The sequence below is a fragment of the Lethenteron reissneri genome, chromosome 42 (assembly GCF_015708825.2).
Source record: "Lethenteron reissneri isolate LAM-NWPU_2019-01 chromosome 42, ASM1570882v1, whole genome shotgun sequence".
Lineage (NCBI taxonomy): Eukaryota > Metazoa > Chordata > Hyperoartia > Petromyzontiformes > Petromyzontidae > Lethenteron > Lethenteron reissneri.
The window spans coordinates 980,923-1,006,721 of NC_083820.1; the positions used below are offsets into that span (position 1 = coordinate 980,923).

General features: G+C 46.8%; 1 protein-coding gene and 1 long non-coding RNA gene across 6 annotated transcripts in view; one reads left to right on the plus strand and one right to left on the minus strand.

Moving 5' to 3' along the window:
- The window catches only part of LOC133353015 (uncharacterized), a 49,210-nt gene extending 46,418 nt beyond the window's left edge, over positions 1-2,792 (plus strand). For all 3 annotated transcript variants that reach the window (XR_009756318.1, XR_009756317.1, XR_009756319.1), the window contains 3 exons: positions 353-549; positions 1,179-1,282; positions 1,409-2,792. This is a non-coding gene — a long non-coding RNA (uncharacterized LOC133353015). The remainder of the gene's footprint in view (positions 1-352; positions 550-1,178; positions 1,283-1,408) is intronic.
- The window catches only part of LOC133353013 (CUB and sushi domain-containing protein 3-like), a 639,938-nt gene that overhangs the window by 110,563 nt on the left and 503,576 nt on the right, over positions 1-25,799 (minus strand). For all 3 annotated transcript variants that reach the window (XM_061569078.1, XM_061569077.1, XM_061569076.1), the window contains 10 exons: positions 21,262-21,431; positions 17,637-17,793; positions 16,440-16,631; positions 13,197-13,323; positions 12,339-12,541; positions 8,732-8,923; positions 8,032-8,170; positions 2,945-3,132; positions 1,470-1,664; positions 402-518 (listed from right to left, as the gene is read on the minus strand). In XM_061569078.1, coding sequence (XP_061425062.1) covers positions 402-518; positions 1,470-1,664; positions 2,945-3,132; positions 8,032-8,170; positions 8,732-8,923; positions 12,339-12,541; positions 13,197-13,323; positions 16,440-16,631; positions 17,637-17,793; positions 21,262-21,431 — 1,680 coding nt within the window. The remainder of the gene's footprint in view (positions 1-401; positions 519-1,469; positions 1,665-2,944; positions 3,133-8,031; positions 8,171-8,731; positions 8,924-12,338; positions 12,542-13,196; positions 13,324-16,439; positions 16,632-17,636; positions 17,794-21,261; positions 21,432-25,799) is intronic.

A 25,799-nucleotide genomic window follows, 5' to 3' on the forward strand; every position in this document is an offset into this window, starting at 1 on the left:
GGTGATGACGGTTGGAAATACAATGAGCTCTATGGTGGAGTTTTGATGACGGAATTATTTTGGGATGGATGGTGGTGGGAGTCAGGTTTTAGGTAGGCATCCATATGGGTAGAAAATTCCATTCGTTCGGGTGGCTTATCGTGACGCACGATCGGGATTTTCGTAACGAGTGAAGGACGCGATTTGTGGCGGTAAGAGGTGCGAGCGGTTGAAGTTCTGCTTCGACTTGCCACCCGCGACGCCTTTCGGCACATCAAAATAAATTCCCGCGATACCAATGAAAAATAAAACATCGCCGTGTGAAACGCACGCGTGTGCGATTTTTCAAGATAAAGCGCCCCCCCACCCCCAGGCCGTCTGCTGCGATGTGACGACCCGCTCCGATTGAGGGGGCTGCCCACCGTGCTCGTTGGGGACCGTGACGGAGTAGATGCAGCTTTGCGTCACGCTGTAGTTGCCCGGGTAGTTGGGGGAGAGGATGGAGCCCTCCTGGCCCGTGCTGTGGCCTCCGCACGGGGCTGGGGGCGGAGAGAGAAAGGAGAGAGAAAGGTGACTAAACATGGCGCGGCCCCCCAAACACGTGCTCGCTGGCTCGCACGTGTCACTGCCGGCGCAAGCGAGCTCGAGAGAAAGGCACCCCCCGCCCCCTCTCTACGGGGGCGTGTGTTCGGCCTACTCTTCCATGCTGGCCAGATTAGCGCGGTTGGCTACGTACGGTGTGAAAGGAGTTCAACGTACGTACAGTGGATCACCGATTATCCGGCTGCTACGAGGAAGGAGGGGGCGCCGGATTTTAAAAAATTCCGGATAATCACCACACCGTCGTAATTTAACGTAGCTTATTTTTGCACATTATTGCATAACATCCTACTTTGAGGTGTTGTTATATGTCTTTTTTGTGTTTTAAATGTGTTTACTATATGAAATTGCCATAAATGAACATGAAAATACACAAAAACAAACATCCTACTTTAAAAAAGTTACTTTATTTGCTGTAACATATTTTCCACCCGAATCTCGAAGACTCTGCATCATGGGGTGGTGTGTATAGTGCATTGTTGACATTGTTTAAGTTGCACGTAGTGTATAATGTTCTTTTAAAAATATTTAATATTGAAATCAAGCATAACTGCTTTGCATGTCATGCACACTGTGCCGATCACCGGACCTGGTTACAGCCTTTGGATCGGTTTTGCCGGATCGGCCCGGGACCGCCAGATAATGTTGGAAGCAGCAGCCGGATAATCGATGATCAACTGTACACACGAACATCTTTGAAGAGGTGAGAATACCCACGAAAGAAGTTCCACATGCGTAAATACATACGTATCCAAAATACCAAATAATTCCCACGCTTCCGCTGCCATCTGTCATTGGTATCCTATTGTCCGTCTCGGGGGGGTGCCAGGACGACGCGATCCGTCAGGAGGAGAGGAAGAGGGAGCGGGGGGCGCGCCCGGGGCTCTCACCGCGGCAGGCTGGGAGGGGCCGGTTCCACGCTGGCCTCCCGTCGTCCCCCATGATGCACAGCAGGGTGGAGTAGCCGTGCAGCGAGTAGCCCGTGCCACAGGCGAACGTCACGCTCGAGCCCAGGCGCAGGTCGGAGCCGAGGCGCGAACCGTTCGCGATGCTCCCGGGGTCGAAGCACGACTCCCGCGGTTTCTCTGCGAATGCGGATGGAAAAAAAATGAACGAGTGACCCTCCGGAGTAAGACCGGCCCTGGGAAAAAAAGCTTGTTCATAGCATCGCTTGTGTTTAGGGGCGCCACGGCGGCTAGGAGATGTTATCTCCTTCGCCTGGTATGCAGGAGGTCGTGGGTTCGATCCCGACGCTGACGCCTACTGCTGTATATTTGGAGTTTGCGAATCTCTCCCCCCGTGGTCGCTTAGATTTTTCTCCAGGTCCTCCAGTTTTTCCGTCCACATTTAAAATCAACACGTGTTTAGAGTATTTGGCTGCTTTAGATTTTCCACGTGATAGCCAGGTCGTTTATGAAAAAGAGCGATATTGCTCAGCGGGCCTTAGCTGCTAAAATAAATTTTTTAAAAATAGTATTGCACAATCGCTCAGGAACAAGCACATACTACCCACTTTCTAACACATCTTGGAAGCATCTTGAGGATTATTTGGTAGACGGCAAAATATGTTTAATTTCCGATTAGATTTATAAAGTTGACAAGTACAATTGTTTCTCACTAAACTGTGGAATGGTGAGGTGTTCGGGTAGTCGGGCAATTTGGCGTAGTTCAGTTCCACAAATTTCAGTTTGGCATTTCAAAGACCACACAGACACTGCTAAAGGCCCAATTAGTGAAAATGCCATAAGTCACAATATAACACAAAGTCCACAGCAAAAATGTTCTGCCAAGCGGTGCCCGCTGTTGTGTGTGTCCAGCGAGCAGCCCCCTGCTCCGTGGGGGGAGAGATGAGATGAGTGCCGGCCCAAGCCTCATCTGATCACCAGAGACACGGACATTTCTCAGCTGCAACCTCATCTCACGGGAACTCAAACGTGGTATTCGTCAATCAGTCAGCTATAATGACAATCTGCCTTCGGCTGACACGGCACACTTGTGTGTGTACGCACGTCCGCGGGATTGCGGTGGCATGGCGACTGGCGCACTGCGCTACGAACCCGATGGCGAGAGTTTGACTCCTGCTCGGGGCTAACATCGGTGATGTTATATCTCAACCGCTCCTGGGCCTCCCCGAGGTCAATACGGATTGTTTTGACACAGCACCACACACGATGGTGGCAAAGACTCTGAAGGTGGCTGGCACTAGAACAGCTTCGAATTGGCGTACGAACGATGCTTCACGAACAATAAGCGGCAATCAAAATTACCATTAAAGGCCCCTCGTGGTCACGGTGGTGCGGGGCAAAGGGCGGCAGCGCCAATACGGCATGCGAGCAAACGTCGCTGCGGCGGGAGTGGCACGCACCGCGGTATTCGATGTGGAAGCCACCCGCGTTGATGGTCTTGTCGCTGTGGAACGCGAGGTGCAGGACGTTGCCGGCGCTCTCCACGCGGCCCGGGAGCTGCAAGCCGTGGAAGCTCCCCAGCAGCGGCGCCAGCACGTCGCCCCCGTCGTACGCGTGCAGGAAGTCGTAGTTGGCCTCCAGGTTCAGGCTGTCCGCATTGCCGGGGGCACAAAGGGCGCTTTAGAATCCCCGGAGCGTGACAATCGCCGCGATGTCGCGCATTGTAAGATCGCGCTCGCAACACAGAGCGCTCACCACAAGTGAACCGCGATACGTCGCTGATCTCGTCAAGGAGCATCAAGCATCGGCACACGAACTGGGGTCATCGTCGCAGCGGCGGCTTTTGGCTGGCCATCGAACAAATGACGGTCACCGCGTCGCGCGCTTTCAGATGTGCTTCTGCGGCCGTCTGGAACGCTTTTCCTTCTGATATTAGGCAGCCACCGGAGCTATGCACTTTTAAATCACCCGGATTGAAAATACATTTCTTTAGAACTGCTTTTTGTGTTAAGTTTTTTTGTCTTTCCACTGCACTTCCCATAAGCACGGCTGGCTATGTACGATGCGAACGCAGTTCAACAAAAATACATAGATTAGCGATGCTTTCCACCTGCTCAAAAGCGACTGTCTATATCGCATTGTATTACCCCTCCCCATTCCAATTCCAGCTCCACACAAACCGCCATTGGAAGTCAGTTTCAAATGCTACCAAAGTATTTTTAACACGTGGCTTTTCTCAAACGGCAAAATTAAGGGCAACATTTTACATTCACAACCTAATTCATCAACGGTTTGCAGCAATTATATTTTAGCCCACCAGAAAATAGGGAGGATACGTGCAGCGTTATTTATTGTCACTAATTGCCACACAAAATATCGGGGACGGAGTGGGGGGGGGGTGTGGGCCGGTGTCGTGGGGGAAGCAGGAGTTGGGGCAGCAGCTGCTGGGCAGCACGCTCATCATGTGACAGCTCGTCATGTGACAGCCGTGAAATGTTTGCGCTGTCGGCCTCATGCACATGGAGGGAGATAGCAGGACCAACAAGTACGATGCTTGCCGGGGGGGGGGGGGGGGGGACCGTACACCAGATGGCATCGTATGTCAACGTAAATACACATTTTCACCAAAATTAAAAGTATACATTCAATGACTGCTTCAATTTCCACCGAGTCGACCACCTTTTCATAAGTCTACAAAGGGCCCGGCCATAATGGTGTTTGACATTTATTAGTCCTTTCCAAGAGGTGTGCATTTGGCCGATGGCAGAGAAAACCATCACAAACCGAGACCTAAACAAGCAAAAACAATATTGACAATGGAAAAACATCACAAAAATGGATTCCCGACCCTGAGCTTGCATGAAGCAACAAAAACCCGACTCTCCGACATGTCATCATGTTGTAACGCGTGTCGCTCGGTATGATATCTGACGTTTTTCACTCCGTGTGCTGGCAGCATCTTAAGGCCTGAAAGCTCCTAGCACGTGTTGTGAAATGTTGGACAATGGGTACACCACATCAGTCGGCTTCTGGCTTTCGCCGAGAAGTTAATTGAATGTATTAATTTAATTAGGTAAAAAAGAGAAAAAAAATAAATTTTATTTATTAATTTAATTTATTTTCTCTTTTTTACCTAAGTGACTTTACCAAGAAAACCAAAGAGTAAATACATCCTTATCTAGGTATCCAAGAAAGAGAGATTTTTACGAGATATTTACAGAGAAGGAGATGGTGATGCTTCTGAGGCATCGCGAACAACACCTACGCAAGATCAAATGGCTTCTCTCCACTTTATCGCCTTCAGTCACTGGCCGATTGCTCCGTGTAGAAGGGACGCCCCGTGCATGCCGGTCGGTTTCCAGTCTCTCCGCCTCCTCCCACGTCACGCCTCTCCTCTCGAAGACTTTCGCGACTGATCATTGCCAACTAATTATTTGCTGGCCGATCTCCCAACGCACGCACAGCTTTGGAAGAGGTTCTGAGGCCCATTTGTAATGCGTGCGCCCCAACCATTGACGTCTGCGTTTGGCAAGAGATGCTGTCAAGTGGTGATGGGCGTTGATGAGGCTACGCGGCGTGGCCTGTAATCCAACACTGTGGAGGCGAGGGATGGTGGATTACTGCACGATTGGGCGCCACGGTTGCGAGATGTTAACCACCTCTCCTGGTATATAAGAGCTCGCGGGTTCAATCCCGACCCTGACACCTGTATATTTGGAGTTTGCGTGTCTTTCTCCCTCCCCGTAGTCACGTGGATTTTTCTTCCGGGTCCTCTTGTTTTCCCCACCTCATACAGAAAATGTGTTTAAAGTATTTTGCTGCAATACATTTCCACGTGATAAGCCACTTTGTTGAGCGATCATGTGGGGCCAGGTTGCTTTTCAAAAAGAGCGATATAGCTCAGTGGGCCTTACCTGGTAAAATAAAATAATATTTAATTGTTTAAACAAAAAATTGTTGTGTAACTCCCTTCCCGCGTGCGTCGAGGCGATGCCATACCCTGGGAGAAGGCAGTACAGCAAGTCCACTAATTCCCATCTGTTTCCATCTGTACGGGGTTAGTGTTTTTGCCCCCTCGTGCGTGTGGGTTTTCTCCGGGTGCTCCGGTTTCCTCCCAAGTGAATAATAAACAACTCAAACGTATGTTTACGTCATTGGAACGGAATCCGAAGTAAAAGGTCATACGGGAGGGGTGTGTGGTACAGCTTGGCGCCAGCTATCATCGAGTGCGGTCGTGTCGCTACGGTTCTCTGCGGTGAGTAGCGATGTCTTTAAAAACATCGGCGCTACACCTCGCACGTGCCGAGATTCGTCGGTGCACGAGGGACACCCACCCTGCAACTTGCAGACGGCTCAGAACAGGGAAGGGTTCATTGGCTGAGAACATCTTAAAATAAAAAAACCCAACAGAGCAGGGCGCTCCTGAAAGACAGACTTTCGACTCTGTGTGGGTGTCCTGCATGAATACAACTAATTAATGTACGTGCTTCTGCAGTTGTGTCCCCGTGAACAGATATCTTGATTATTTTAGCGACACGTGTTGTACCCAACCTTCATTTGCTAATTTCTCTTGAGCCTCACGTCGCAGCCTCCTTGATTAATTTCTGTCCTTTACTGCAGTTGATTCTCATCGGTCATTGTAATGGCCATGTCATCGGCAAAGTCTCAGATGGTTCGTATTTTCACGCGAATGTTTATGCCTTTGTTTCTCCAGTAAACATTTTTTGATAAACATATTGCAGAGTTGCCGTGAATAACTTGGCCGAAGCCGGTCTTCTTGTCTGTGCTGCGCGTTACTTTCTTCGTGCAATCGCAGTGCAGCCAATTCACTCTTGAAATTGTTTTTTATTGTTTGTAAATAATGTATTCCGGCCTGGGTCTGTGACAGCTTAGATCACACTACACCAATATCCATTGAGTCACATGCCTCCCACGCTATATACACATACTCTATATGTACACATACTCTATGTATCACCACTCTATACACACCTACCACTCTATACACACCTACCACTCTATACACACACTACTCTATACACACACTACTCTATACACACACTACTGTACATACACTACTCTATATACACACCTACTCTATACACACTACTCTATATACACACACTACTCTATACACACACTACTCTACATACACTACTCTATATACACCTACTCTATACACACTACTCTATATACACACACTACTCTACACACACTAATCTATACACACACTACTCTACATACACTACTCTATACACACACCTACTCTATACACACCTACTCTATATATACACCTATCGCATTATTTACGGACTATCTCCGAAGCTGCTTACAGAACAGTAAGCCTGTGTTTTAACGTCTCAGTAAATTGGAGGAACACTGCTATTATTAATGATTACTCAAAGCCGTTATGAACATAATGATCGTGTTAATTTGGAGATGGAAATTGACGGACTGTAGTTGCATTTAACATCTCTCTGCAGCATAAAATCTGCCGTCAAATCATCAGAAAATTACTCTCATTAAACACTAAAACTATTTGACCAGTAAGTACTTGCCCTTTTAGTTGTATAAACATTTCAATGCGCGTAATTTTCTAATAGCCGGTCTCATTAGGTCAATCACACTCCATTGCAATTTAATCTGATTTGATTTCTTGTTTTCCTTCTTGGAGTGTTGGGTTGAACCTTCCCACAAGACAGGGAGTCCTGCTGCCACCGCTGCCTTCAGGAGCTGGCTTTAGAAAGGGACATTTAGGCCACACACCACTTTCAAACATGCCGAGTTTAAACATCATACGGGTGATGAACCGTAATATGGTTTTTTTGGGTTAGATTGTCTAAATATAAATGTGTTGATGAACCCGCCACCACCCGACACAGGCAATTAGTCAAGGTTTGCCACGTAAACAAAATGTGCCAATTCGTTACTAGTTCAGCACACCGGTGAGTTGGAGAGTAAACCTACAAACCTTAATAACTCGCCTTTTGCCCATCCAAGGACGGGTGTATTGCAGTAAATCTGAAACTTGCAAGCGAAAAGCAGACCGCGACGTGATATTCATTGCATCAATTCGTGTGTAATTTGTAAGGCCGCGGTGACACAGACTTATTTTATTTAAAGGTTATAATCCCTTGTTCATTGTGACGTCATTTTTACTTCTATGTCTCAGTAGCGTTACGGAGATCGCGTGACGTGAGGGTTCTGCCTTTGTAGTGAGGGTTTCATGCGATCTAACCCAAAACAACCTCTATTATGGATAATATTGGTCGAGAAAACCTCCTCCTATGACTAATACGTGTTAAACTGGTCGATGAACCAGCACTCACAAATCCCTTCTCTCACCGGTAGTCAGTCGGCTCCTTGTCACTCTTTTATCGCTTGTTACCACGGTTACTGTTCCCGTGAACCTCGTTTATTGATCGTTGAGGACTCACGTATACACACAACTCGAATTGGATAAGGACAGCCGTAACTTTGCTTTCAAACAATCGCTGGGCACCTGTGGGACGGGGGACAACAAGACAACAGCAGGCCGCTCGCTTACCTTAAAAACGAGAGGGCCACAACGAAGTCCTCGTTGACCGTGATTGTCCAGTGGCATTCGTGGCTGGGAGGATACGGCTGGGGGTAATTTGGTGACAGAATGAATCCTGCAGGGCCAGTCAAGTTACCACCGCACGGCGCTGAGGGAACAGGCACACAATGACGACACTTGAGTATGTTTGTCAACACCTTCGACTGAAACAATGTCTCCCATTTCCCTCTGTGCCCTCGTCCGTCCGTAAGGTCACAGGAAAACTTTACAGAGTGAGCATCTGTTCCTTGCACATTGTAAACGAACCAGATGACATCGTTGGCATTTAGATTTGACAAAAAGAAGAACTTTGGTTGAACAGGGGGGAGTTTAATGGGTAAAGGCACAGACTTGTAATTGTTTTCTCGTGCTACTGCTGGCGGAAGGGGCTCCTCACTCTCTAAGAGGGCGTTTTCCCGACTATTCTTTTATGCTGGCCAGATATGTCCTGGAAGATGCGGGAGTCCCCACAAGTTTAACCCGCAACCCACCCATCTACCTACTTGCGGGGTACTCATTTAAAACGCTGGGTGGGCAAACGCGGGGGGCGCATCTATGGGCGGCAGGGGGGGAGAGGATGGCGGTGGAGGATTTAAGAAACTTGCCCAGATCGTTTCAGCTTCTGCGGCGGCTAGGCTATAATCCCGGCGTTGCGGCGATGCGCCCTCACCGACACAGATGGGCAGCGAGGGCTGCCAGAAGAAGCGGCTCTCGGCCTGCACGCAGGTCATGCGGGGCGGTCCCTGCAGGGCGTAGCCTGGGTCACACTGGAACAGCACGCTGTCACCCGGCCGGCGTCCGTCGCCGCTGCGTGACCCGTTGGTCGGCACGCCCGGGTCCCGGCACTCGGACGCCACCGAAGCTGCGGGGAGGGCAGAGAATCTTGACTTGGGCTGGACGAATCCCATGAGCTGTGAAGCTGTCCAGTAGGTCACAGATGTCCAGGGAGCGATGAGCTTGTGCTTCATTATTATTCTTATCATTGCACTTGTTTATCCAGGAGAGCTTCACACCGAATCCCAAGACTCTTTTACAGGAGGGTCCTGCTCAGTTTTTTTTTCACAAGGGGGCGATTTTTGCTACTGCTGCTGCTGTGTGTAATCCCGATTGAATGGGTTTTCATGAATTTTTTTAGCATTGGAATAATTTAGGTCAATCACAATTTACATTTTTATAATATTTTTGTTGTTTTAGCTATGGGAGAAAACTGCAGAACTCAGAGGGATGCTGAACAGGGGAGAACACACAAACTCCACATGGACATGCGCCCCCGGTTGGGAATTGAACCCAAGCTCCTCCTGCTGTGAGCCACGTGCGATGCCACCGCGCCACCCTGCCGCCATTTACAGTAAACACTCCGCACTGCTTCAGAGTGGACGCAAGAGACTTGGTGACGTTATGTTAAAAGGAATAGGCCAGGCGTGCTGTGCATTTTCATATTCCCAACATAACTTTTACTTTTTAAACTAAACTAGACTATTTGTCTTTTACCAATAAGCCCCACTGAGCTACGTAGCTCTTTTCAAGAAGCGACCTCGGCACAAATAGTAGCTCAACGAAGTGGCGTATCACGTGGAAAATTATAGCTGCAAATTCTCTTCACGCATGTTTATAAATGTGGAGGGAAAAACCGGAAGACCGGAGAAAAATCCACATGACCACGAGGAGAACATGCAAATTCCAAATATATAGGCGTCAGGGTCAGGATGGAACCCACGACCTTATGCATACTCGGCGAGCGAGTTAACATCTCGCCACCATGCGGAGTGCATCTCACAATTGCTGAAGAACCACAGACCAAGCTGGAAGGCAACCAGGCCATGAGCCAGTGGAAACAATTGTCTAAGCTCTACAGTCCTACATAAACTAAGATGTTTTCTGCCAATTAATGAGTGTTTCTACGTATTCCCAAAACATTCAATCTCGACTGCTTCTGCCTCTCGGACAGTGCTCTTCCAGTACCTGAGACTCATGGCCGTTCATTTTTCTCCTCAGGGAACTGAACTGTTGGTGATTTTGCGCATAGACACACGGAGACTACAGCACTCATAGTGGATGGACATGAAATAAGATATTATATATGTCCGTGAAAGCTAGTAAATACACCCTAACCTGACGAGGACGTTCATGCGGAGATTGTTTTATATATATATATAAAGTCTTTAAATTATTTTCAATTCCAACAGAGTATGTATGTATGTGCTAATCGGAGTTGTGGAGTGATTAGGCTACCTTATGTAAACCATGACTTCCATACCAGGTTTTTCTGGGTTATATCGAGTAAATATAAAAAATTCGTCGTTAAACCCACCACCACCTGACATAGACAATTAGTAGTAAGGTTTGTCACGTAAACAAAACGTGTCAATTTGTTATTCGTACAGCAACACACCGGTTGTGTGTTGGAGAGTCAACCAGAGAGTAACCCGGCGAAACGTCACGGTACTGGAATTATAAATGTTGTGGGTTTACTCTCCAACACACAACCGGTGTGCTGTACGAGTGACTAATTGGCATGTTTGGTTTACGGGACAAACCTTACTAACTCGCCTTTTGCCCATCCAAGGACGGGTGTATTGCAGTAAATCTGAAACTTACAAGCGAAAAGCAGACCGCGACGTGATATGCATTGCATCAATTCGTGTGCAGTTTGTAAGGGCGCGGTGGCACAGACCTATTTAATTTTAAGGTTATAATCCCTTGTTTATCATGACGCCCTTTTTACTTCTATGTCTCAACAGCGTGACTGAGATCGCGTGACGTGAGGGTTCTGCCTTTGTAGTGAGGGGTGTAAGTTGACGTCGAGGAGGGGGGAGGCGGCGCCTCGCCCCCCATGTGGAGTGACGTCACCCGCTAATTATTATGAATGGCGGGGGGGGGGGGTCTATTTGGAGGACGTCACCTTATAATGATTATTAATGAGGGGGGCTGGTCGATGTGGAGTGACGTCACGAGCGTTAAGGACATTCCTAGGTGATTATAGTAAGTATTGGCTGTGTCGGGTGGTGGCGGGTTTAACGACACATTTCTATTTACGCGATCTAACACAAAAAAAACCTCTATTGTGGATAATATTGGTCGCGACAGTCTACTGCGTGTTAAACAAATCATGACTTGTTTTAATATTCATAGTTTACGGAGGGGGTTTGTCAGAGTGTGTCCCACGAGGGGGAGAAGCAGAGCGTGCGTGGAGATAACTTTGGAGCCTTCATGCAGAGAGCCTAATGACCAACATTCAAAGCGAAGCACAACACCGCCGTCATTTAACTTCGCAATATGGCAACAATAAAAAAATAATATTCGCAACTAATCCCTGTGCCTTATGTCCCAGCATGTTGAAGGTTTCCATATTTATCAAAACAATTTTTTGCCGCATTAAACGCTTGAAAAAAAGTCAAAATTTTAATTTGAAATCAAAAGATGTGCAAATGTGCAAATCTGTGGGAGTGCGGTGCTGAGACTGAGGCAGGTTCACACCTTGTGGGAAGGTGTTGACATTACAATGTTAACTTGTAGCCTGTGCAGGCATGTTAAAGCATTACACTAAAACTTCACTATTTGTTTATACTCTTAGGTTATTTTCGGTAAAGTCACGTAGGTAAAAATAAAAATAAATAATAATAATAGAAATAATAATAGAAATAATAGAAATAGTAATAGAAATAACTTCTATTATTATTTCTATTTTTTTTTATTTTTACCTACGTAACTTTACCGAAAAAAACCCAAGGGTATGAATCCTTGCAGTCACGAAAGCTTCAAATCTAGATTTTTTTTTATTTTACCAGGTAAGGCCCACTGAGCTAAAGAGCTCTTTTTCAGAAGCGACCTGGATATCGCAAATGACAGCTCAACAAAGCGACTTATCATTTGGACGTTTTAGTTTACAGCAGCCAAATTACTCTAAACGCATGTTTCTAAATGTGGAGGGAAATACCGGAGGACCAGGAGCAAAATCCACGCGACCATGCAGAGAGAGACACGCACATTCCCAATATACAGGCATCAGGGTCGAGATCGAACCCACGACCAGGCGAGGTAGTTAACATCTTATATCTCGCCACCGTGGCGCCCTACACAGCAGGCACCGACAGGGTCGGGATCGAACCAACGACCTTCCGCACACCAGGTGAGTGAGATAACATTTTGCCACCACGGCAAACCCTAAGCGTCTTTAACCACAATGCCCCACCACAGCGACGTGCAATGCGTCGGTGCAGAGCGAAGTGGCAGCACACTCGAGATGGGCAGGGTGGGGGCGGGGGGGGGGGTCTTACAGGTGAAGCGCAGTGCGAAGCCGGGCCTGCTGATGAAGAAGTCCGTGTCGAAGTGCAGCGTGACGAGGTGCAGCGTGCTGTGCACGGTGTCGGGCAGCGCCGGGCCGCTGAGCTCACGCAGCAGGATGCCGCTCTCCGCGCCGCCGTCCCAGATGCGCAGCTCGTCGTGCGACGCCTCCGTGTCGAACACCTGGAAGTGTAGACTGCGGGGCGGGGACACAGTGAGGCAGACAGGTCAAGTGACTGCAGTCAGACACAGTGAGACAGACAGACAGACAGGTCAACAGACTGCTGTCAGTACCGAGGCTTCCGCAAGGCCATGCGGGAGGGCGTGGCACAGTTTGGCGTCAGCTGTCACGGAGTGTGGTCGTGTCGCTACAGTTCTCTGCAGTGAGTAACGACGTCTTTAAAAACAATGGCGCTACGCCTCTCTAAATAAAATGAACGCCGAGCCGCTCGCGCGGTCCGCGATTTCGAGGTGAACGGGAGACTGCTCATCCTGCAACTCGCAGACGTCTCGGAACGGGAAAGGTTTAAAAGAGGTATGAAAGCCTATTTTTGAGGAGGGTGCTGCCGAGTATTTGCAAGAGGGGGCGATGTTGCTGCTGTTGTGTAATCACAATTGAGTACGCTGCAGGTAATTTATCAGCATTGGGATGTTTAAGCCAATACCAGTTCCATTATACAGTCTCTATATATATGTTTTAACTATGGGAGGAAACACATGCAGAACGGTGGAACGTACACACGGCACACAGACAGGGCGCTCGAGTCGAGATTCGAACCCAGGCGCTTGCTGCCGCGAGGCACGAGCATTACCACCGCCGTGTGTAATGTGAAACAGGGCCGCACACTCACCTGATGGTGAATCCCGGGTTCACCTCGATGGTCCACTCGCAGTGCAGGTTGTGCTCGTACGTGTTGGGGTACCCGGGGGACAGGATAGTTCCCCCGGACACACCCGCGATGGCTCCACCGCACTCCGCTTCGCGCACACCGCCACGCACCGCCACGGGAGAGGCACGGTTAGCAACCCGACGGTTCCACCGCACCGCAAAACGCATGTCACCATTTTGCTGATGGTGCCACGGTGACGAGATGTTAACGACTTCGCCAGCAGGTCGTGGGTTCGATCCAGAGCCTGACGCCTGTATGTTTGGAGTTTTCCACTGGCGCTGTGCACTCTTAAATCTAGATTGAGAGCTCATTTTTTTAGAACTGATTTTTGTGTTTAGTTTTTTGTCCTTCCCCCGCACCTCAGATTAGCGCGGCTGGCTATGTATGGTGCGAAAGAAGTTCAACGTATCTGGTAAAATAAAAATAGTTTAGTTTATCATGCTGGGAGTTTGCGTGTCTCTCTCCTTGTGGTCGCGTGGATCTTTCTCCGGCTCCTCCGGTTTTTCCCTCCACGTTCAGAATCATGCATTTAGAGTAATCTGGCTGCTTTAAAAAATCTCCACGTGACAAGCCACTTCATTGAGCTATCATTTGTGACGGCCAGGTCGCTTCTGAAAAAGAGCTGTAGCATAGCTCAGTAGGCCTTACCCGGTACAATAAAAAGAGTTAAAAAAACAAGAAGAGTTTTATCTTCGTATTGAAATCGACGAGGGATAAAAAAAACATTGTACGATCTGATATCAGAATATGTTTAACACTTTCTGGCAATAAAACAGGTGTTAAGATGTTAAAGCACCAAACAGAAACCTTTGCAAGGAATTGTGTCTGCATTAACAACATATACTTGTGGTGAACATGCAAACGAACACAAACATTTTCTGGTAGTATAAGCATTGTCTTTGAGACTGATTGGTCCACACCAGAGACAGCTTTCTTGAGAGCTTAGTCTCAAACAGTGTTAGAACCAGAGGACGCCAAAAGGTCCCATTTTGTAGCTGCTCACCCCGAGCTATAAAAGCTCTCTTAGTGGCATTGTCTTTGTACTGGTCACGTTTTGGCGTCCTCTGGTGTGGACCAATCAGTTTCAAAGACAATGCACACACTGTCAGAGCATGTTTTTTTGTTTGCATTTTCACCACGAGTATATGTGGTTAATGCTGACACGATTCCTTGCAAAAGGTTTTTGTTCGGTGTTTTAACATCTTAACACAACTGTCAGAAAGGGTAAAACCGATTCTAATATCTTCATACTGGCAAGGGAGGTCCCATGATGATCTGATATAATTTTCAACAGTGTCACTGAAGAAGCACTTGGTCCGTAAATGAAAAAATGTCAAAATGCAGCCCTGCAAAATGTCCTGTTCGAGACGAAAAGGCATCCACGAGAGGGGGGCTCCAGAGAGCCCCCCCCCACGATGGCCAGGAGGCACCTGGCAAGGAGGCGGCAGTGCCCACACTATGCCCCACCACACGACCCGCTTGTCCGTTGGCTACTTAACCGTGCTGGTCAGTGTGGGAGTTGTTTGAGGGGTGGATGCATAGCCGCGCAAGCACAGTAGGGCACAACAATTGGGGGTTTGCTGTACTGGCCTCTGCCACTTGTCACGTGGCCCCATGCAGAATCTCAAAATCTAAATGAGGAGTGTTGTCACATTGCAATAGACGTAACGGTGGCAATACACTGCATTCATTATTGTAAATAACACAAGTTTACAATTTTGTACAGTAAAACTTATTTTTTTTGGTATTTGATCATTAATAATTGAGGATAATTCGGCACGGCTGCGCTTTCGGCACATATACAGTATTAGTAATTCGCCATGAGCCGAATTGGCATACCGAATGGTCCAGTTTGGGCATGCACGTGGAGCGAGACCGCACAACATGACCAGAACAACGACTCAGTCTGGTGGCGGTGCGCGTGATGAGAGTGGTGAGTGTAGTGAGTGTAGTGAGTGTTCGTGCAGACCCGTTGCTCTGGACCTTACCTTGTTTGTGCACTCTGTGCAAGCCAACCCTCTCGGAAATGTCGTCTAAATCCAAAGTTTTGGGTAGAATTGATGCAGGTGTGTCAGTGTGTACTGTGTGTGAAAAGTTTGGGAAATACATTTAGCATTTTTTTTTATTGGGACAGGAGGAACTGGGGAGCACCATTGTAGACAATTCGGAATATTGGATAATTCGGCAAGGCCAGAGCCCCATATGTGTCGAATTAACAAGGGTTTACTGTACGTATGTATGTTGAACGTCTTTCGCACTGTACATAGCCGACCGTGCTAATTGGAGGTGCGGTGGGGGGGGGACAACAAACTAAAAACACAAAGACGATGAAAGCAAAGCAATGTACAGTTATTTAGTCAAGCTTCACGCCACACCGCGGCGAGACGGCAACGCGTGAAAAACGCACCGTTGCGCTCTGGGAAATTGAAATCTGTTAAGAATAGATGGTGACCTATCGTGAATCTAATCACCGTCATAAACACAGGTCATAAAGAGGCAGGCCACGACAATAGACTAATCATTGGGTGAGGAGTAATCAAGCGAGAAGAAACACGAGGGCCATATAAGCCAGGGCTGAGCAGGGCAGATTGCGTGGGCACAGGAAGAGGCGAGCTTGTATGCACGTTGAACGTCTTTCGCACCGTGCGTAGTCACCAGTGCTAATCGGAGGTGCGGGGGAAGGACCACAAACTAAACACAACAACAAGCAGTTCTAAACAAATGAGTTGTCAATCTCGAGCTGCATTCTGGTAGCAGAGTGAAGGGAAGCAAACGATTAATGAAGGGATAAGGCCTCATTACAAAGAAGGGAACAGTTTACACCGAGGATACAAGACAGAAAGTTGCAGAGTACGTGCATCCTAATCGGCAGATTTGCAGTGCAGCTGTGCAATAAATAGCTACAGGGAATGGCGTCAAAAATAACGTGAGAGATGGAAATACGATAATATACAGATGAGTCACACGGCGCACAGAGAGAGACAACCACAAGGTTTACCAGTAGGAAACGTTATCTGCAAGAATGGACATATAAGTTGTAAAAACGAGGGTTCCGTACAATTATGAGCGTGAACTCGCTCGCGCGTTTTTAGCGAACAAGCGGTGAGACGCAGCGTAACGGAATGCAGCCGAGTATCCAGTAGCCGCACATCTCTACTCTCCCCCCCACCCCCCGTTTATACTTCACTCGAGGCCGCCACTCACCGACGCACGAAGGCAAGGGGAAGTCCCAGACTCTCCGCTCCCCGGTGAGGCACGTCACCACGGTGCGTCCGTGCGGCGTGTAGCCCGGGTCGCAGCCAAACGTAACGCTGCTGCCAGCGAAGTGCCCCTCGTCCGCAACGGCGTGTCCGAATTCGGGGACGCCCGGGTCTTCGCACCTGAGAAGCTCAAAGCCTACGGAAGCAAAACAGAGAACGCGCGATTGGGGAATGTGTACAAGGTGCGTTGCATCTGCCAAAATAAATAGACGTTTTGTTATTTCGCTGTCTATGAAGCAAGCTAAACTAAAACTTAAACTAAACAATTTTTTATTTTACAAGGTAAAGCCCACTGAGCTATGCAGTTCTTTTTCAGAAACGACTTGGCCACAAAAGATAGCTCAACAAAGTGGCTTATCACGTGGAAATGTATCGCGGCCAAATACACAACACACGCAGTCCGACGAGCGAGCGCTCCCGATCCAGGCAGCAGAACTTTGCGCTTGGCGGCGTTGTAAACGTGGACGTTGGGAGGGCCTTGCCTACCTACAGGTGCTTGTGACGTGCCTGCTCGTGCACGATGCAGAAACCGCGAGAGGCGCTGGGACTCTCCAACCGCTTGCTGCTGGTGCGATCGCTCGCCAGCAGCGATTCTCACCGCACGGTACCGCACGGCTGCATCGTGCTACGGCGGTCTGATATTCTGTTTGATTACCGTGGCTTTCCATTCCCAATCGGCTAGAACCGACGGCCACGGAGGCTCGCTGCGCCCCTGAGAAGTTAAGCAGAACTACAAAATGTGAACGCTTTGATAATTGCTCATTATGTTTTTTTTCCGAACACATTTGAATAATTCAGCAACCACTTTACATTGAATGTGTGAATATTTAAGAGGAATATGGATCTTTGAGGGTAGATAAAAGCGCATAGCCTCACAATCATCACAGCTATAAAAATAATAATCAGTTTTGCCATTTGCATCGTTAAAACTTTCATGAAATTGACTGCAAATGTAGGTCACTGTGTCTCATTGTCAATAAATACCAAATTCCCAAATGATTTAAGCACAGTTAAGAATTTATGACAGTATTTTGTATTTTCACAGGAAACTATAAAAATGGTGCCGCGTGAGCGTCAGACGAGCGGGTGGTGTGCAGCGGCGCGTCACGTGATGACGCCGGATTGAAGGCGCGCTATTTACTCGTGTACACAAGCCGGAACCCTTCGTCCACCACGTCGCCGTCCGAGTTGAACTCGAGGTGCAGGTGGTTGGAGGTGCTGTTGATGACGGAGTCCTGCATGGCGGTGCCGGTGAAGGCTTCAAGGACTCGCGAGGAGCCGTCCTGTCCGTCGTACACCTTGAGAGTGGAAATAGAAATGCAATTGGTGGTTGGGCATCGATACAAACTCCGCATTGAAAAGTGCCCCAGTCAGGAGTCGAACCTGCGCTACTCCTGCTGGGTGATAACCACATTGTGCCACCCTACCGACCAATATGCAATCAATATATGACAGCGGCTGTAAATGTGGAATTCATGCAAAGGGTCTTGGCACCACCAATGGAAAAAGAGCTTTCTCCGATTTCTTGTCAGAGCAGGCACTCAAAAATTAAATAAGATGACATCATTATTATTAATGCAAGATTATTAATTCGATTAAGTATGGCGATATTTATATAATTTAACATAGGAATGAAAAGGAACATTACCTACATAACCAAAGTAGTATTTATTGCCAAATCATTTGGTACAACTAAATTTACATTCAACATCAAATTTGAGAATTGCAGTTTATTTCTCCTTAGCGAATCTCGGACGCGATGGATCGACATTCATCGCAACAAATTCCGCTTCACTCGGAAGTCCAAACACGTCGACAACGCACGGAGCGGCCACACCACAACAGCCTCGCCGCGCCCGCACGGCCTTCAGGGACAGCAGCCCCGCACCTACGTTTATGAATTTTTTAAAATACCCATTCCTACAATACAGCCGCACCCCTTCACTGTAGCAGAGCTAAAAAACACGTGCACACGCGGTACTCATTCCCACGTACGTTAAGGTTTTGCACAACCATTGCCAAAAGTTCGTTTGGCCAACGGTAATGCACAGTGATTAATAGGTGTCATTTATAGAGCAGAGCACTGCAGATATTGCACGCACGCGTGGATAATGTTTCACGATTGTTGGCACAAGCTGTAATGCCAGCTTGTAATTAATTACAGCATCTTCAAGCTTTCCCAATAATGGAAAATTGCTGGTTAGCAGACCTAATATTGAAAACAATTGACGGGATTGTATTACATGGCGAGCTGTGGACGTGTTTACAAATTCTAATTAATGCATTGCAAAAGCCCCCAATAATGGCAACGTGTTTAATTTTTATTTTTCTATTTAATAGTCGTCAACAATAAAACGATCACAAATATCAGCACGGCATGCCCCAGATGTAGAAATTCGCGAACAATAAAAAAAAACAATTACAAACCTACAGATGCTTGTAAATCCCATACAAAAAAATCAACAAGAAACAACTTATCCATACTACAGATATTTTTGGGTTAGATCGCATAACTGTAAATGTGTCGTTAAACCCGCCACCACCCGACACAGCCGATTAGTAAGGTTTGTCACGTAAACAGGACATGCCCAATTAATTACTATTTCAGCGCACCTGTGTGTTGGAGAGTAAATCCACAACATTTGTGTGCTGTACTAGTAACGAATTGGCACGTTCTGTGTACGTGACAAACCTTACTAATTTGCTGTGTCGGGTGGTGGCGGGTTTAACGATACATTTATATTTACGCGACCTAACCCAAAAAACCTTTATTGTGGATTATATTGGTCGTGAAAGCCTACCGTGTTAAACTAAGAAACAACTTGTTTACCATTTCAGCATATAAAACTGTACACTAAACAAAACAACCTTTCACTCCACAAAGTGAAATGAGAGTTGAGAGGAAGGGAACACTGCCGGGGATGAGAAGCGGTTCTACTCCTCATGTGGTCGAGACACCGTTCACAAGCACACCGCGCACCAACGCTGCTCACTCACTCGTGCAAGAGTGCAAAAGTAGCTCCACCAACTCTTCGCAATGTCAGTGGCCATGATGTTGTGCGCAAGATGATCATTTTAATTGGTGGCTATCTTATCATCATTGTCACCACCACTATCTTATAAACCAGCAGGTCGATTTTTTTGGCTGCTATAAATCCGACCCTGACGCCCATATATTTGGAGATTGCATGTTCTCCCCATAGTCACGTGGATTTTTCTCGAGTATTTCCCTCCACATTTAGAAAATGTGCATTTAGAGTATTTGGCTGCTATAAATGAGAAGCCACTTTGTTGCGCTATCGTTTGTGGCCAGGTCGCTTCTGAAACAGAACTAAGAGCTCAGTGGCATTTACCTGGTAAATAAAAATATAGTTTAGTTTCAGTATATTTATATTTTATTTTGAGTGATTTGTTTACCTTTCCTACACTTTGCACTCCTATCGTGTTTTTGTATTGTTTGTTGTTGTTATTTTGTGACCCACCCCTACTGGACATCTGCGAAAAAAAGAGCTTAATTGCTCATCCAATTTCTCCTCCAGGATAAATAAAGATTCTGATTCTAATCCTCATCTTGCCTGTCCATTAATTCTCCAGATCACACAAATTGCAATTTTCACAAACCAATCCACAAGGTTGTTTTTGGTATGGACCAGTCAACGAGTTTGTTTTTGAACCAATCCGAGATAAAGATCCAAATCGTTCTCCCCTCTACCGTTTAAAGTCACGGACATGAGTAACATTTAACTGCCAACTCATTGCAGATTAATATCGTACTGGCATATACGGAACAGATCAATGTAAATTACCTTGTGCTCACGTGCATACATCAATATAAATCCTTCGTATAATTCCATTGAGACTGTGCAGATTACATTAGAAGAGGCTAATCTCACGTATATATCATTAGCGTTCAATCACGACCAAGTTACGATGAATGAAAACAAAGGTTGACAAAATTAGGCGGAATCATCTGTGGCTGCGAACGTCGTTACGAATGTAGAGGTTAAATCTGGAATGTTGTTCAATTATCAGATCGCTCGTGATGGAGTAAAGTGTGGGTAGTCCCACCCCGTCTAAAGGCCAGTGCAGAAGAGGAGGCTAACTCAGAATCAGAAGTTTAATTTACCATGGAGGAATCCGATGAGCTATGAAGTTCTTTATCACAAATGTCCGAGGACGGATGGGTCAACAAAATACCCTCCACAGGGGCTCTTCTAGAGCTCCCGCTAGCGAAGGCCATTCTGCCAGTAGTACTTATGTTGAACTTATTTTGCACCGTACGTAGCCAACCGTGCTAACTGGAGGTACGAGCAGTGGTGGGAGAAATACATTTCAACGATGTAACTTTGCACTATTCACCTGTAATGATGAACTAAAATAAATTATATTTTATGCCAAGTAAGGCCCAGCGAACTATGTAGCTCTTATTCAGAAGCGACCAGGCTATCACAAATGATAGCTCGATTGTATGGTTTATCGAGTGAATATTTATAGCAGCCAACTACTCTAAATGCGTGATGTTGATTCTAAATGTGGAGGGAAAAACCAGAGTATCCTGGGAAAAATCCACAGGACCACGAGGAGAGAGACACGCAAACTCCAAATATACAGCAGGCGTTGGGGTCGGAATCGAACTCACGATCTCCTGCATACCAGGCGAGGTAGTTAACATTTCGCCACCGCATCAGGCAAACGGATGCTGCTCTGGACTGGTGATGAACGTGTGCCGTGGTAACTCGAGGCCGGTGTTGTCTAGCGCGCGGTACCGTGAGCGCATCTCCGTGGCCGAGTCGGAAGTGCACCGCCGCCAGCTGGACGCCGTGGCCCGGGGTCACCGCGATGTCGTACACGCACTCGTGGTTGTTGCCGTACACCAGCGGGTAGTTGGGTGACAGCAGGACTCCGTCGTCCCCTCGCAACGACGTCCCGCACTCGGCTGGGAACGGTAGGAGGAAGGGGCAGTCCGGGGAGGCGAGCGGACGCAAAACGTGTAAATCCTACGCTTGGGTGGGTAAACAAATGAGTAATCACAATGGCTTTTAAAACACTCACCTACAACTATTATTTATTTGACCAGGTAAGGCCCCACTGAGCTATGCGGCTCTTTTTCAGAAGCAACCTGGCTATCACTAATGATAGCTCTACAAAGTGGCTCAACATCATGTGGGAATGCATAGCGGCAAATACTCCAAACGAGTGATGTGGATTCTAAATGTGGGGGGGGGGGGGGGGGGGGACCAGAGGACCCACAGAAAAATCCACACGAGCGCGGGGAGAGAGAGAGACATGCGTACTCCAAATATACAGCAGGTATCAGGGTCAGGATCGAACCTACGGCCTGCGGTATACCAAGCGAGGTAGTTAACATCTCGCCACCGTGCCACCACACTCCAAACAAGGCAAATCAATTGCCCGCGTTTCGTGCAACGCGTGTGCAGCAGTGAAGTTCAACCACCACAACATTCGTAAGAAAGGTGTCCTGAATGTAAAGCTCCCGCATCATCGTTACTTCGCCGGACTCAGCAAGACTTTGCAATTTAACGTCGTCCAATAAAACTCGCAGCTTGCGAAGTATTACCGCGACGTGTTCAGACGGTGGGATCTCGTACACTGCGCACAAATAACATCGTTAAATCAGACGCATCGTATATTTACAGCGTGCCAATGGGTTTATATATATATATTCATATAAAAGAAACACTTTGCTGCATTTGGCCCGGCAGCAGCGTCCATCTCTGGGCAAACAAAACAAAGACTTTCATGACGTCCAGTCGTTCCCTCCGGTCTGCCTCCTATTATCGTGCTGTGAAGGGCAGCAGTCATTGATTGAAGTGTGGCACAGCTGGAACAACCCTCGTCATCCGAACATGGTATTTTTTACCCTCCCCTGAGGCATACTGATTTTTTCATATATAATCAAAAAAAAAGATCCTGCATGCACTTTGCTTTTTTCTCATTATATATGCCATACCATTGCTGTGTTCATTTAATTCATTTGCGGTGCATTCTATCTATTTTTTGTACAAAGTTACATTAAAGAAATGAAACGTTCAGCAGGTTCAATTAATTTAATAACTCTCAATTCCATAAAATTAGAAAACTGCAGCCCACATTGCATTGCAGGGCATGTTTAATTTTTTCCAACAATATTTTTTTGAACGGTGAACAAATTAATATGCAAATATGTATTTCAACCGCGTGTAACTGCCCAAAGGCTGGGATTGTAACAATTTATCAGCTGCTGTTTATCAGCAGGCTGCAAAATGTGACTCAAATACCAACCTTGCATTTAGTTTTTTTTACAACTTAATGTTGATGCATATCTTTCAATGTTTCACATAACATCTGCAGCCAATTTACAAGGATTTGAACAAATACAGAAACGCGATAAGTTACATCGCTAACATTCATGGAAGCGCACTTTGATCATAATTCACAGCTTCCTTTGAAGCCGACCTTAGCGATACACAACTGTAAACTTTGATTTGAATAATTTGTACTCGAAGCATACGGCACAAAGAGAATGAAGGAGTTTTGCCTACACAAAGAGAACTATGCTCTTCAACAAAGGCTAATTCTGCAGAGAGAATAATTAGACGTATTGTCGGTACGCTGGTGTGGCATAACACACCGGTCCTCATGAAACAGACTCACATCAAAACGTGAATCAGCAAATCTGTTTTATCAGCCTTTAATTTACCCTGTCGCCAAGTGCGACGGCGATTTGAATGTTTATTCGGTCTACTGAGACTTGCTAAATAAAGGTAAAATATTGACTGTTGATTTGCGTCCGGGGCACGCGATCTTGTGGGCTACGCCCAGGAGTGCAGCAGCAGCAGCAGCTTTCTTGCGTTGCCAATCGTCATCAGGCCGAGTGCTGCTATACAGCAACAGACTGTGAAGCTTCGCGTTCAGCCGTTCGTATAAATATTCCGTCTTCCGACGCCGTCGACATCATGACAACTGATTTTGACGCAGTTCCACCACCACCACCACCCCCCACCAACACCACCATCCCGCAAGATATTCTGACCGGGGTTGGGAACTGCTGGAAAATAAACAAGTATTACGCAAAAAACGTGATATCGGTGTCTCTATACCGCGCATCACCGGTGTACCGCCAATACGTCCAAACGAAGACATTCACCGCTCTCAACAACGCCACTGCCTCACATTGCCCACAGCATTCACCTCGCCCACAGCATTCACCTCGCCATGCGTGCTGCTGCGCACAGTCCCCGTCCGTCTTCCTCTCTCAACGCCTTCAATTTGCCCTGCTCCCAAAACGTTGTCCCAAGTCCCAATTTCAGCCTCTCTATCCCCATTTATAAATAATAATAATTACATGTTTAAATTTCGATTTAAAGCTTTCGTGACTGCAGGGATTCATCTTCTTGATTCTTTCGGTTAAGTCACGTAGAAGGGAATAATAAAATAATAAAAATAAAACATAATAAAATACAATTCTCACGAAAGACGCTGTCTTTCCGACAGACCTGTTCTTCACCTGAGGACGGCTGCTTGTGTTGTGGCCGAAACGTCGTGAGAATTGTATTTTATTATGTTTTATTCTTATTATTTTATTATTTCCTGTCCACAGGTTCAGAGATCCCTCTGGTGTCTTGTGGAAGAGCGTTCCATAGCCTTGGAGCTACACGGGAACAATCTCGGTCACCCACAGACCGAAGCCTCGACCTGGGAATACAGAGACGTTCTGCATCCCCAGATTTTAGGTACCTTGAGGGGACGTATGGGTGCAGCATGTCAATGATGCAGACTGGGGCAAGATGGTTCACCGCTTTTGTAAGTTAACAATAGTATTTTAACTGTATTCTTTGTGAAACTGGAAGCCAGTGCAGGGAGACCATCACGGGTGTAATATGATGTGAAGAAGGTGTTCTGGTTACCACCATAGCAGCCGCATTCTGGACATGTTGCCAATTGATTAGCACCATCTTCACCACACTAGTGAGTAAGACATTACAATAGTCTATGCGAGATGAGATGAAGGCATGGGTCAGCTTTTCTGCATCTGATACAGAGAGAAGGGCTCGGATACGGGAGATATTCCAAAGATGGAAAAATTAGGTCTTTGTGATCTTTTAAAGACAATATGGGATCACAGATGGCCCCTAGATTTGTGACTTGCTGTGCCGAACTGATTGCATGACCATCAATCGTGATTTTGAAGGGTGCAGCTTTATGAAGTTGGTGGAGTGACCCAATGAGCATCAATCACCTCCGTTTTAACACCATTCAATTGGAGAAAGTTACGTTGCAACCAACTTTTGATGGAAGCCAGCACCGAAGTAAGCATGGAGGCAGACGAAGAGATATCGGACTCAGTATTCAAGTAAATTTGAGTGCCGTCTGCATAGCAATGCAACTTTAGGCTTGAGATATTGGAGAAAAATACCCATTGGGACCACATAAATACAACAGAGAAGAGGGCCAATAATTGAGGAACCCCAAATGAAAGAGGGCTGGAAGCAGATTTAAAATCTCCCATGGATACGAACTGTTCCCGATGAGCTAGATAAGATCTGAACCAATGGAGAGCAGTTCCTGAAATCCCCATGATGCTTTGCAAACGATCAATCAAGATGTCACGATGGAGTCAAGATATCATGATCTGTGGTGTCAAAGGTTGAATTCAGATCCAGCAAAGCGAGAATACTGGGTGAGCCAGTCAGCAGCGATCAAAAGGTCATTCACCACTTTAACCAGAGCCGTCTCAGCGCTGTGTCCAGCCCTGAATCCAGACTGGAATGGAGCCAGCAAGTAATTAGAGGACAAATGGTGGTTCAACTGCAAGGCAACCAGGCCTTCAAGGACCTTGGTTAGGAAGGGTAGATTGGAGATTGGGCGATAATTATTTGGAACCTCATAATCAAGGCCAATCTTTTTCAGGAGAGGTGGAACAGCTGCAAGTTTTAAGGTGGAAGGGACAATACCAGAGCTGAGAAATGTATTCAAAATGTTGGTTACAAATGGGCAGAGTAAATGGAAATGTTCTTGATTTAATTTGGTAGGGAAGGGATCGAGGTAACAAAAGGTGGGTTGGGACTGAGCCACTAAATCAGCAATGGCTGATGGGGCAACCTTGGAAAATTCCAATAATGAAGTCTCCAAGGAATGGAAGGAGGGAAAATGTAATATGGGCAAAAAAATATCTCCCATCTCCTTAAAACTCTTAAAATGCATTCGCAGACACCGCATGTTCCCATAAATACAAATTGCAATTGCGATACGTTGTTGTCTTATAACGCAGTGTTTATGATGAGGATGATGAAGGTGACGGGGT